The 13482-nt window shown below is 40.4% G+C and overlaps 1 protein-coding gene across 1 annotated transcript in view; it reads right to left on the bottom strand.

Moving 5' to 3' along the window:
* tert (telomerase reverse transcriptase) overlaps positions 1–13482 on the bottom strand; it is a 59744-nt gene that overhangs the window by 18222 nt on the left and 28040 nt on the right. The window contains exons 5-10 of the mRNA XM_078428076.1: positions 10144–10317; positions 7369–7530; positions 3335–3430; positions 2900–2985; positions 1397–1510; positions 1163–1234 (exon numbers count right to left, since the gene is read on the bottom strand). Coding sequence (XP_078284202.1) covers positions 1163–1234; positions 1397–1510; positions 2900–2985; positions 3335–3430; positions 7369–7530; positions 10144–10317 — 704 coding nt within the window. The remainder of the gene's footprint in view (positions 1–1162; positions 1235–1396; positions 1511–2899; positions 2986–3334; positions 3431–7368; positions 7531–10143; positions 10318–13482) is intronic.

The raw sequence follows: 13482 nt of genomic DNA, 5'->3' as shown, positions 1-13482 counted from the left end.
TAAAGTCCACTACAATCTCCACTGATAGCAACTGCCACCAATAAAATCTATCTAGCCAAACTATAAGCTCCAGATGTATTCATCAGTATCCAACAACTAATCCGATTATAGTGGTAACTTCAAACTATCCATCGAGTCGTCTCCTTTAGTCACCACTTCACGAAAGGGGTAGAGTGATTATTCTTGGCGCAAACAGCAACAGAGATCTTCACGACTTTTCAGTTTAATTAGTCGTTTATTGAAGTAGTGATACAAACAAATAGTATTTCTCTCGTCATAGATTTGGTAAAAATTGTATCTTGCCAAGCTCCTCTCATGTCTGACGCATCACATCACTGCATTCCCAATTATACTCATAATTCTGGCTCCTCCCAGTCCACATATATGAAGAAGGGTCTCGACCCGAAACGTCACCCATTCCTTCTCTCCCGAGATGCTGCCTGACCTGCTGAGTTACTCCAGCATTTTGTGAATAAATCGATTTGCACCAGCATCTGCAGTTATTTTCTTATACCACATATATGTAAGCCTTGTATTCATCTCACGACAACCCCCAAGTGTCCAAAAGTAATACAGCAGGATACAAAATAATATAATATGCTGAGGCAGCTAATAAACACAAATGGCTCCTACACCGATAACTATTGCAACATCTCCCAGTAACCTCCTTTACATAGAAACATAGTTGCAGGAGTAGGCCATTCGGCCCTTCGAGCCAGCACCGTCATTCAATATGATCACAGCTGATCATCTAAAATCAGTATCCCATTCTTGCTTTTTCCCCATATCACCATAAAATGCATGGCATCACCATTTTGATCTGAAGATCACATATTACCAAATACCCACTTGGGACATGAACATTTTCCTTCCAATTCCAGTAATATCTCTGCAATTTATAATTTTGACGGACTACACCAGGCTACTGTTTCAAGCAAATTGTCATCTAAAACATAGCAACTAATGAACATTCACAGTGGATGTTATGCTGGGATGTTCAATCAACCACTTGACTGCCCTGTTCTCTTCAGGATTGATGCATCGCTGTCTAAAGTCAGAAAACACGTAAGACGGAATTAAAATTCCACTCCATTCTTCTGTTGTACACAGAATATTGAAATATTGTTTTTGCAGCTCCCAATTACTGCTCTGTCTGACGTACCTTAGAAACGTTTTGGCATGTGACAAATGTGGCGTAACCAGCAAAAAGTCATCAATCAATCGCAGCATCAACCTATGGAAAATAAATATATATATTCTGATTATTGGAAAAGGGAAGAAAACTGAAAATTAAAGCCAATGTTCAAAAACATTAGATCTTTGGCTATGTAGTCAGAAATGTCAAACTCATTTAAAACAAAAATCCAAATTTAGGGATCAGGAACAAAGTACTTACCCATCCTCCTGAATTCCACTGAAGAACTTTTTCTCCATATCCCCGTAACACAAACTACAAAGCAAAGCTGAGACCAGAGAACCTTGTGGTATTCCACAGCCCTGGACATAATACCTGGTACAACAAAAGGAGCCTTTTTAAGATTGAATTGCATTCTCGTTCACTTGGCAGATATTTTAATTATGCGCAAAATTCATTTATACAAAAATACCCAAATTATTTTCATTAATAAATTTTGGAATATTGTAATTTTGATTTTCAAGATGAGAAAATTAGGGCAGCACAATGGCGCAGTGATAGAGCTGCTGACTCACAGCGCCAGAGGCTGGGTTCGATCCTGACTATGGGTGCTGTCTGTGTGGAGTTTGTATGTTCTCCCTGTGACCACATGGGTTTTCTCCAGGTGCTCCGGTTTCCTCCTACATTCCAAAGATGTGCAGGGTTCTAGGTTAATTGGCTTCTGTAAATTGCCCCTAGTATGCAGGGCATAGTGTATGGGCGATCGATGGTCGGCATGAACACGACGGGCCGAAGAGGCCTGTTTCCAAGCTGTATCTCTAAGCTAAGCTACATGCTTTTGCAGTTTTTGAAGGAATATTTATGGAATCATTTCATGAAAACAAAAAAAATCAATAGAGGACCAAAGACCTTTCCAACTGTTTGAAGGTACTTGGAACAATGACAGATTAACTGTGGGAATGGAAGAGACTATTTTATTTGTCCCTATGGAACATAACTATTTAATACTGCAAACTGAGAAACTTGAATTTGTGCAGTACCTCACCAGTGGCAAATTATCCAATTAACTAGACTATTCACAGTTCTCTGCTTCAAAACAAAGGCTACATTTTATTTGAGCTTGACCTTACCTCTTTTGCAGTAGATGAAAATGGCAAAATTAGTATCATCCGCCCCATTCTTTTGTGCAATCTGGTATCATGCTGCATTGAATGCTCCTTAAGATCCTTGCCCTGAGCTAACTAGAAAAGGGGTTTCCCATGTGTTCTGCTTTTTCCCACATTCGTGTGCATCTCTTGGCAGTAATGCGAGTTATTTAAACAGGTCCCTAAACAGGATGTAAAGGTCCTCAAGCAAGAAAATGAGGTGGCAGCATCCAGTTCTGTTGATAGAAATGTCTTATGGTGCAGTGGAGTTGCTATATTAGCATAAATTCCACAAGCTCGTTTAGCACTTATAAAGTGCAAATTGTCATTTTGAGTGCCACAGCTCACGCATGCATAGGTACTTGCAATAATTTATTTTTACACAAAGAATAACCTGGATTGGATTACCTTGGTAATAGTGTATATAGAGTAGTACTCAATATCGCAGTCTCAGATAATGGAACATTGTATTATCTTGACCATCAAGTGGTAAGGCACAGATACCACCTTGCTGGCAGATTTAAGTGCACTCACAATAAATGGATCTTTCTGAACACATGCAGCTCATGAAATGCTGAAAATGACGGTCAATCAAATTTTCCAATAATTTTTCACTTACTTGCCTCCTATGTTGATAATGTTGCTTTTGATCATTTGCTTAAAGTAAGTGAACACATCTTGAGAGTTCTGATTCAACGTTAAGCCCTGCATAAAAGAACAACTATGAGATACGGGTTGAGGCAACTATTTGGGCATATGTACACTTTGCATTCAACAGCTGTATGAAATAACACCAGATTTGTCAGAGTAGGTTAAAAAAAACAAAAAATTCAACGTCGTTATATACAATGTGCACTCATGGAAAAAATAGGACTGAATCTCCATGAGTGGTTTTGAACAAATCAAGATCGTACATATGTATATTTCTCAAAAATAAAGGCATGAAAGGTAATGACCCTTTCCTTCTTGGGCAAAAACAAAGTGTGACATGTACATTGAAACAAACAAACATGTACATTGAAAAGATGGACATAACCATGACTGGCTTCTTTACCTGGTTGACCAGTATAGTATTTTGCAAGGAGCCTTGCTGCTGTAGATGAGATACAAATTCCTTCATGGTTGGCATTAGATCCATCAAAGTGGAAACCTAAATATATTAGCAGGAGACAGAGGAGCAACAGTTTCATTACTATTCATTTAATGCATAGAAATATGAATGTGAGAGATAATTGTATGGACCAAATCGAAGGTATCACAAAATGCTGGAGTAACTCAGCAGGTCAGGCAGCATCTTGGAGAGAAGGAATGGGTGACGTTTCAGGTCGAGACCCTTCATCAGTCTGAAGAAGAGGTCGGTGATGCAACCATCACTACAGAATTATTGAACTATTGGAGGGACATGAAATCAATGGAATGGTTCAGTACATATTGATAAGCTATTAACGAGTTCAGCAATCAAAATTAAACATTTTGACAAACTTATCTGGTTCATTTGGACAACCACAAGTATAAAATCTACATGTAAGCAAATCTTAGTTTTCTGTTATTTAATAAACCAGTACAATTACATGCGAGTTTATCAATGTAGCCAATCGGGTTATGGGAGATTTCAACATGCAGGTAGACTGGGAAAATCAGGTTGGTGCTGGACCCCAGGAAAGGGAGTTTGTGGAGTGCCTCCGAGATGGATTCTTAGAACTGCTTATACTGGAGCCTACCAGGGAGAAGGCAATTCTGGATTTAGTGTTGTGTAATGAACCTGATCTGATAAGGGAACTCAAGGTAAAAGAGCCATTAGGAGGCAGTGATCATAATATGATAAGTTTTACTCTACAAATTGAGAGGGAGAAGGAAAAATCGGAAGTGTCGGTATTACAGCATAGCAAAGGGGATTACAGAGGCATGAGCTGGCCAGATTTGACTGGAAGGAGGCCCTAGCAGGGAAGACGGTGGAACAGCAATGGCAGGTATTCCTGGGAATAATGCAGAAGTTGCAGGATCAATTTATCCCAAAGAGGAGGAGAGATTCTAAGGGGAGTAAAAGGCACCTGCGGCTATCAAGGGAAGTCAAGGACAGCATAAAAATAAAAGAGAAGTATAACATAGCAAAGAAGAGTGGGAAGCCAACGGATTGGATAACTAAAAAGGCAATGCGGGGAGAAAAGATGAGGTAAGAGGGTAAGCTAGCCAAAAATATAAAGGAGGATAGTAAAAGCTTTTTTAGATATGTGAAGAGGAAAAAAATAGTCAAGGCAAATGTGGGTCCCTTGAAGACAGAAGCTGGGGAATTTATTATGGGGAACAAGGAAATGGCAGACGAGTTGAACCGGTACTTTGGATCTGTCTTCACTAAGGAAGATACAAACAATCTCCCAGATGTTCTAGTGGACAGAGATTCTAGGGTGACGAGGAACTGGAGGAGATTCACATTAGGCAGGAAATGGTGTTGGGTAGACTGATGGGACTGAAGGTTGATAAATCCCCAGTGCCTGATGGTCTGCATCCCAGGGTACTTAAGGAGGTGGCTCTAGAAATCATGGTCGCATTGGTGATCATTTTCCAATGTTCTATAGATTCAGGATCAGTTCCAGTGGATTGGAAGGCGACTAATGTTATCCCACTTTTTAAGAAAGGAGGGAGAGAGAAAACAGGAAATTATAGACCAGTTAGTCTGACATCAATGGTGGGGAAGATGCTGGAGTCAATTATAAAAGACGAAATTGTGGAGCATTTGGATAGCAGTAACAGGATCGTTCCGAGTCAATATGGATTTACGAAGGGGAAATCATGCTTGACTAATCTTCTGGAATTTTTTGAGGATGTAACTAGGAAAATTGACAGGGGAGACCTGTAGTGTACCTTGACTTTCAGAAAGCCTTCGACAAGGTCCCACATATGAGATTAGTGGGCAAAATTAGAGCATATGGTATTGGGGGTAGGGTACTGACATGGATAGAAAATTGGTTGACAGACAGAAAGCAAAGAGTGGGGATAAATGGGTCCCTTTCAGAATGGCAGGCAGTGACTAGTGGGGTGCTGGGACTGCAGATATTTACTACATTAATGACTTGGAACAAGGGATTAAAAGTACCATTAGCAAATTTGCAGATGATACAAAGCTGGGTGGCAGTGTGAACTGTGAGGAAGATGCTATGAGGTTGCAGGGTGACTTGGACATGTTGTGTAAGTGGGCGGATGCATGGTAGAACCAGTTTAATGTGGATAAGTGTGAGGTTATCCACTTTGGTGGCAAGAATAGGAAGGCAGATTATTATCTGAATGGTGTCGTTAGGAAAAGGGGACGTACACCGAGATCTGGGTGTCCTAGTGCACCAGTCACTGAAAGGAAGCATGCGGGTACAGCAGACAGTGAAGAAAGCCAATGGAATGTTGGCCTTCACGACAAGAGGAGTTGAGAATAGAAGCAAAGAGGTCCTTCTGCAGTTGTACAGGGCCCTAGTGAGACCGCACCTGGAGTACTGTGTGCAGTTTTGGTCTCCAAATTTGAGGAAGGATATTCTTGGTATTGAGGGCGTACAGCGTAGGTTTACTAAGTTAATTCTCGGAAAGACTGGAGTGACTAGGCTTGTATACACTGGAATTTAGAAGGATGAGAGGGGATCTTATCGAAACATATAAGATTATTAAGGGGTTGGACACATTAGAGGCAGGAAATATGTTCCCAATGTTGGGGGAGTCCAGAACCAGGGGCCACAGTTTAAGAATAAGGGGTAGGCCATTTAGAACGGAGATGAGGAAAAACCTTTTCAGTCAGAGAGTTGTAAATCTGTGGAATTCTCTGCCTCAGAAGGCAGTGGAGGCCAATTCTCTGAATGCATTCAAGAGAGAGCTAGATAGAGCTCTTAAGGATAGCGGAGTCAGGGGGTATGGGGAGAAGGCAGGAACAGAGTACTGATTGAGAATGATCAGCCATGATCACATTGAATGGTGGTGCTGGCTCAAAGGGCCGAATGGCCTACTCCTGCACCTATTGTCTATTGACCAGTGGAACAGGTAGGACAACTGGGATGGAGGGGGCAGGGGAGAGAAGGAATGCAGGAGTTACTTGAAATTAGAGAAACCAATGTTCATACCGCTGGGTTGTAAGGCTGATTTTTCCTGCTTGAGATGACAGTCACTGAACTCTAATTCTCTCTTCGTTGGCAATGCATTACATGCCGAGTATTTCCAGCATTATTTTTTTAATATAAGGGACTAAGTATCCTTTTGGTGCATAAGGAGAAGGAGGCAGCAGAGTTTACTTCTGAAAACACAGAATCGACAACAGTGATACAAGATAAAACAAATGAAGAGAAGAATCCTTTGCACAGATTTAGTGCAAAGCTTCATAACTCTGAATAGTAAGAGGCACAGATTTTATGGAAACAACCAAGTCCACATCATTCTGTTCAAATGAATGCAAGGATTCCCATGGCTTTGAATGAACCTCTTCTGCTACACTGGCCGATACTCCTCACTCAATTTTCAGCAGAGTAGATTAAATCATCAGTTATCATATTTGCAGTATGGGTACTAGTCAGCTGCTTTAAGTAGGTACTTTTTAAAGCAAAGCAATGACTTTCTAGAAAAAAAGTAATATGAATGGATTAAATTGTGACTTACTTGGAGAAAACAAGTTGATCAAATGACCTGACTTGCATGATTCCTGACAGCCTGTTCCTTCGCTTTACTCACAGGGAGAGGGAAACCAGCAAAAAGAGGGCAGCTAGTCATTTGAAGCTGTACGCGTAGGACTTACAAAACTTTATTTTGACTCATAGCAAAAGCAAATAAGATTGGGTATTTCAAAATAATGCGCTGCCCTTCGGCTAAATGCCTCTAAGTGACCTTAACCTAGGTTCTATAGACAGGAGATAAAACTGTATTTAAGAAGGGTCTCAACCCAAAACATCACCCATTCTTTCTCTCCAGAGATGTTGCCTGTTCCGCTGAGTTACTGCAGCATTTTGTGCCAATCTTCAGTATTTAGAGGAAGCCAATTTAACAATATCTCAAGCAGCTGTTTTAGGAAATTAGATCACTCCCCCAACTAAAACCCAAACACAGAAAACAATATGTTTTTACCTGTCTTTTAAACGTCTTTCTAACTTGTCCAACAGCATCCACCCAGATTTTTGCATAGCTTCGGATACAGTAGTTCTCATATACTTCAAGATTCAGTATGCCTGAAATGACTTCTATTAACTTGGCATGAGGAATGGCATCAAAGGCACCAGTAACATCTGCCTGTGAGAAGAATGGATTAAAACTTCATTCTCCAGCACCCTTGCATCGTGAGAAAGTTGCGGGTTTAAAAGCATGTAATCTAGGCTGTCAATTCAGTGCAAGTCAAAGGTATTATCATTTAAGATGAACACCACCCAAGGCTATATCTATCTGTTCACAAAGCACATGATGTCTTGACCAATATTCCTCACTCAACTTACAGCAAAATGGGCTAAATGATGTTATCACAATTTGTGTGCACTCAGCTGCCGTAACCTGCCTCAGTTATTAATCCCCGAATGATTAGGAAATAATCATACAACTGAGCAGTGACGCCAACGTATTGGCCTGGTTTGAACATGGGATGGGATATGTCGGGAACATCAAGGAAGCTCTATAAACAGCTTTGTTTCAGCAGAAGATATGTAACAAACAGACATAAGAAAAGACATAATACGGTCTAATAACTCAGTGGTCAGGTCAGGCAGCATCTCTGGAGAGAAAAGGATAGATGACATTTCAGGTTGGGACCTTTCTTCAGACTAATCAGAGATGCTGCCTGACCTGCTGAGTTATCCCAGCACTTTGTATCTTTTTTTCTGTCATCCAGCACCTGCATTTCCTTATGTCTACATCTTAACAGACACATTTATTATAAATCATTACAGAAGGTTAAATATCACTGGGAACACGACTGCCGAGAGATGCTGAAGCCTTCAGCACATTTTTATCTCGCAATCTTCAAATACACCATTTCAGTTTGGTCCAATATAAAAATCTTACTTCAAAGTTAGAACATCGATAAAAGTACATATTATGCCAGAAATGGATTGCTAATTGGTAATTAACATGTCTGCAAATGTAATACACTTTCTGTATTCATTATTAAGAATGAATGAGCTGGAATTTGTTGTCAGCCCGAAGTGAAACTCAGAGATGGTAAGGATCTTCATGGTACGGTGTTCTGGAATGTTAGATCGCATGGGATCCAGGGATAGCTAGCTGGATACAGAAAAAGACACAATGTGCTGGGGTGAATCAGCAGATCATACAGCATCTCTGGAGAACATGGATAGGTGATGTTCTGGGGCTCAACCTTTCACGACACCTATCCATGTTCTCCAGAGATGCTGCCTGACCCACTGAGTTATTCAGCAATTTGTGTCCTAAGGTAGATGCCCAGTTTCATTTGCCCAAAGTAGGGGAATCAAGAACCAGAGGACATAGGTTTACGATAAGAGGGGAATGATTTAATAGGAACCTAGGGGCAACTTTTGCCAACAAAGGATGGAAAGTATATAAATGAGCTGCCATAGGAGGTAGTTGAGGCAGGTACTATAACAACATTTAAAAGATATTTGGACACATACATGGATAGGAAAGGTTTAGGCATATGTATGGGCAAACACAGGTTGGTGGGACTTATGTTGATGGGACATCTTGGTAGGCATGGGCAAGTTGGGCCGAAGAGCCTGTTTCCGTTGACTTTCTAACTATTTGCTGATACATTTCAAGAATATCATGAAAATGCAGAAGTCTCCCAATTTTCCAGCTGCATTCCACAGCTGCTCATTCTGTATGGATGTGAGGAAGGCAACAATAAGTCACAATTTTAATTATTAGTGTTTAGTTAAATGTTTTTAATTACTGAGAAAATGTTATTTATTCTTAACTGTTATTATCTTTGATAAGTATAAAAACATGATTATTTCATTTTTAATAGCGTTTTAAATATTTACGAATGTTAAAAATTTCTTGATATTATTGGTGTCATAAAAACCGCAGGTGCTGAAAATCTGAAATAAGAACAGAAGATGCTGGCAACAAATAGCCGGTCAGACTGCATCTGTAAAATGAAAAACAAATGTTTCAGATCCATGTAGACAGAGCTCTCTGTTGTTTCTCTTTCCACTGATGCTGTCTAACCAGCTGAGCTTTTCCAGCATTTTCTGTGACAGTTTCTTAGATTTTAGATTTAGATTTTGAGATACAGCGCGGAAACAGGCCCTTCGGCCCACCGAGTCCGCGCCGCCCAGCGTTCCCCGCACATTAACACTATCCTACACACACGAGGGACAATTTTTTTACATATTACCCAGTCAATTAACCTACATACCTGTACGTCTTTGGAGTGTGGGAGGAAACCGAAGATCTCGGAGAAAACCCACGCAGGTCACGGGGAGAACGTACAAACTCCGTAAAGACGGCGCCCGTAGTCAGGATCGAACCTGAGTCTCCGGCGCTGCATTCGCTGTAAGGCAGCAACTATACCGCTGCGCCACCGTGCCACCGTTTCAGCAGAGAAGCTTTGCTATCTGCCAAGGGCTTCCAGAGGACATTCTGGGGGAGGGCCCACCCACGTGGCTTGGTTGTGTGGTGTGAGGCACTTTGAAAATCAGCTGCAATGTTTACCTCTAGGGTCAACTGGCCAAACAAGACCAGTCTTATGGAGAAGTAAATTCTTGGCAATGTGGGACAAAATCGATGAGACCACTCAGGTTCATCTGCTTCACCAACTACTTTAAGGATGCAGACACTATAACCCACTTTGTCATCAAGTCACTCATGGAATTGGTTAAGACTAATGAAATAAACATAATTTAATCATATATAATGGCAGGCCACTGAACTCACTTTGACAAAATAATAACGGCACCCCTCGCTCACTTTTCCAGCTTTCAAATTCTGTAACGCAAACTCCCTCCATGCTTTGTAAATGTCATCAAGTCCATACACAGAGGAGCTCTTCAGGGCTGGATTCCGTTGATGCTCATAATTCAGTACATCAAAAAGAATCTTCATCTGAGTCTGTTAGAAAATATATATTATTTCAAAACTTTTTATATCTACGAATATGTAACAACCATAAAACTGAAACAACTGGCTTGCATTATTTATTCTTTTATTCATTTATTCTTTGTTAACTGTGGTGCAATAACTTCCCCAGAAATGTAATCCTCTGTAACAGCAAAAATGATGCTATAGGCAGTGACAGCTTGACCCACTCTGCCTCTGGAATTCAGTTCTACTGAAGTCAATCTCAGAGACAAAATATATCTCATGGTCATTATTGCCTCAACAAGTGTTGACTGCGGAGGAATTCTGAGGCAACTTTCTCCACAGCAACATAAAATGGTTGGGAAATTAGGAGTTTCTTTGGACATCAGGCAGATTAGATCAATTTCTTCTGTCGTAGGGTAGACTGAGACTGACCCCCCCCCCTAAATCTTTGCACATCCACAAAGCCTTACCACTCATCACTTTATTTTCATGTTTCATATATTTTGTGTTTTTTTATGACTGTTGGCAAATTAATTTCCTTCCTGGGATAAATAAAGTTCTATCATATCGTATCAAATCAGATATCAGGCAGATTAGATCAATTTAACTTTGCATCGGGCCTGGTGCAAACATTGTGGGTAATGCTGTACTGCACTACGTTCTACCAGCACAAGTAACAATGTTGTATTCAATAAATGTTACATTGATTAGTGTCTAATTTTCCATACGTTCAAATAGCTATTTAATATTATTTAGGGATAATTTTTGGCCAATCACAGGGAGGGACTCAAACACAGATAGCTAATAGGCAGTGTGTGAGGCAGGAGGCAGAAAAGGGAAACACTCAGACCCAATATGTAGGAGAGAAAGAAGTGAAAAGAAATAAACTGAGAATAAGAAATGATGGGTCCCTTAAATGTGTATATTTTAATGCTAGGAGCATTGTAAGAAAGGTGGATGAGCTTAGAGCCTGGATTGACATCTGGAAGTATGATGTTGTGGCGATCAGTGAAACATGGTTGCAGGAGGGTTGCGATTGGCAATTAAATATTCCAGGATTTCATTGTTTCAGATGTGATAGAATCGGAGGGGCAAGAGGTGGGGTGTTGCATTGCTTGTCAGGGAGGATATCACAGCAGTGCTTTGGCAAGATAGACTAGAAGGCTCGATTAGGGATGCTGTTTGGGTGGAACTCAGAAATGAGAAAGGCTTAGCAACACTTATAGGAGTGTATTATAGACCGCCAAATAGGGAACGAGAATTGGAAGAGCAAATATGTAAGGAGATAGCAGATATTAGTAGTAAGCACAGAGTAGTGATTGTGGGTGATTTCAATTTTCCGTACATAGACTGGGAATCACATTCTGTTAAAGGGCTGGATGGTTTGGAGTTTGTAAAATGTGTGCAGGATAGTTTTTTGCAGCAATACGTAGAGGTACCTACCAGAGAAGGGGCAGTGTTGGACCTCCTGTTAGGAAATGAGACGGGTCAGGTGACGGAGGTATGTGTTGAGGAGCACTTTGGGTCTAGTGATCACAATGCCATTAGTTTCAATATAATTATGGAGAAGGTCAAATCTGGACCAAGGGTTGAGATTTTGGATTGGAGAAAGGCTAATTTTGAGGAGATGAGAAAGGATTTAAAAGGAGTGAAATGGAACATTTTGTTTTATGAAAAGGATATAATAGAGAAATGGAGGATATTTAAAGGTGAAATTTTGAGAGTACAGAGTCTTTATGTCCCTGTTCGGTGGAAAGGAAAGAATAATAATTTGAAAGAGTCGTGGTTTTCCAGGGAAATTGGACACGGTTCGGAAAAAGAGGGAGATATACAATAAATATAAGCGGCAGGGAGTAAATGAGGTTCTTGAGGAATATAAAGAATGTAAAAGGAATCTTAAGAAGGAAATTAGAAAAGCGAAAAAAAGATACGAGGTTGCTTTGGCAAGTAATGTAAAAGTAAACCCCAAGGGGTTCTACAGATATGTCAATAGCAAAAGGATAGCGAGGGATAAAATTGGTCCATTAGAGAGTCAGAGTGGACAGCTATGTGCTGAGCCTGAAGAAATGGGGGAGATATTAAACAATTTCTTTTCTTCGGTATTCACCGAGGAGAAGGATATTGAATTATGTGAGGTAAGCGAAACAAGTAGAGTAGTGATGGAAATTATGAGGATCAAAGAAGAGGAGGTACGGACACTTTTGAAAAATATAAAAGTGGATAAGTCTCCAGGTCCTGATAGGATATTCCCTAGGACATTGAGGGAAGTTAGTGCAGAAATAGCAGGGGCTATGACGGAAATATTTCAAACGTCATTAGAAACGGAGATGGTGCCGGAAGATTGGCGCATTGCGCATGTTGTGCCTTTGTTTAAAAAAGGTTCTAAAAGTAAACCTAGCAATTATAGACCTGTTAGTTTGACGTCTGTGGTGGGAAAATTAATGGAAAAGATACTTAGGGACAATATATATAATCACATGGATAAACAAGGCCTGATTAGAAACAGTCAACATGGATTTGTGCCTGGAAGGTCATGTTTGACTAATCTTTTTGAATTTTTTGAAGAGGTTATCAGGGAAATTGATATGGGCAAGGCTGTGGATGTTGTCTATATGGACTTCAGTAAGGCATTTGACAAGGTTCCACATGGAAGGTTGATTAAGAAGGTTAAATCGTTGGATATTAATAGTGAGGTTGCAAGATGGATTCAACAATGGCTGAATGGGAGATACCAGAGGGCAATGGTTGACAACTGTATGTCAGGTTGGAGGCCAGTGTCTAGTGGAGTACCCCAAGGATCTGTGTTGGGTCCACTGTTGTTTGTCATTTACATTAATGATCTGGATGATGGTGTGGCAAATTGGATTAGTAAGTATGCAGATGATACTAAGATAGGTGGTGTAGTTAATAATGAAGTAGATTTTCAAAGTCTACAGAGAGACTTGGGCCTTTTGGAAGGGTGGGCTGAAAGATGGCAGATGGAGTTTAATGCTGATAAGTGTGAGGTGCTGCATTTTGGTAGGACAAATCAAAATAGGACAGACAGGGTAAATGGTAGGGAATTGAGGAATGCAGTGGAACAGAGGGATCTGGGAATAACTGTGCATTGTTCCCTGAAGGTGGAATCTCATGTGGATAGGGTGGTGAAGAAGGCGTTTGGTATGCTTGCCTTTATAAATCAGAGCATCGAAT

The sequence above is a fragment of the Rhinoraja longicauda genome, chromosome 2, assembly GCF_053455715.1.
Source record: "Rhinoraja longicauda isolate Sanriku21f chromosome 2, sRhiLon1.1, whole genome shotgun sequence".
Classification (NCBI taxonomy): Eukaryota; Metazoa; Chordata; class Chondrichthyes; order Rajiformes; family Arhynchobatidae; genus Rhinoraja; species Rhinoraja longicauda.
The sequence above is the reverse complement of the archived record's forward strand: the minus strand, read 5'-3'. Positions and strand labels throughout refer to the sequence as shown.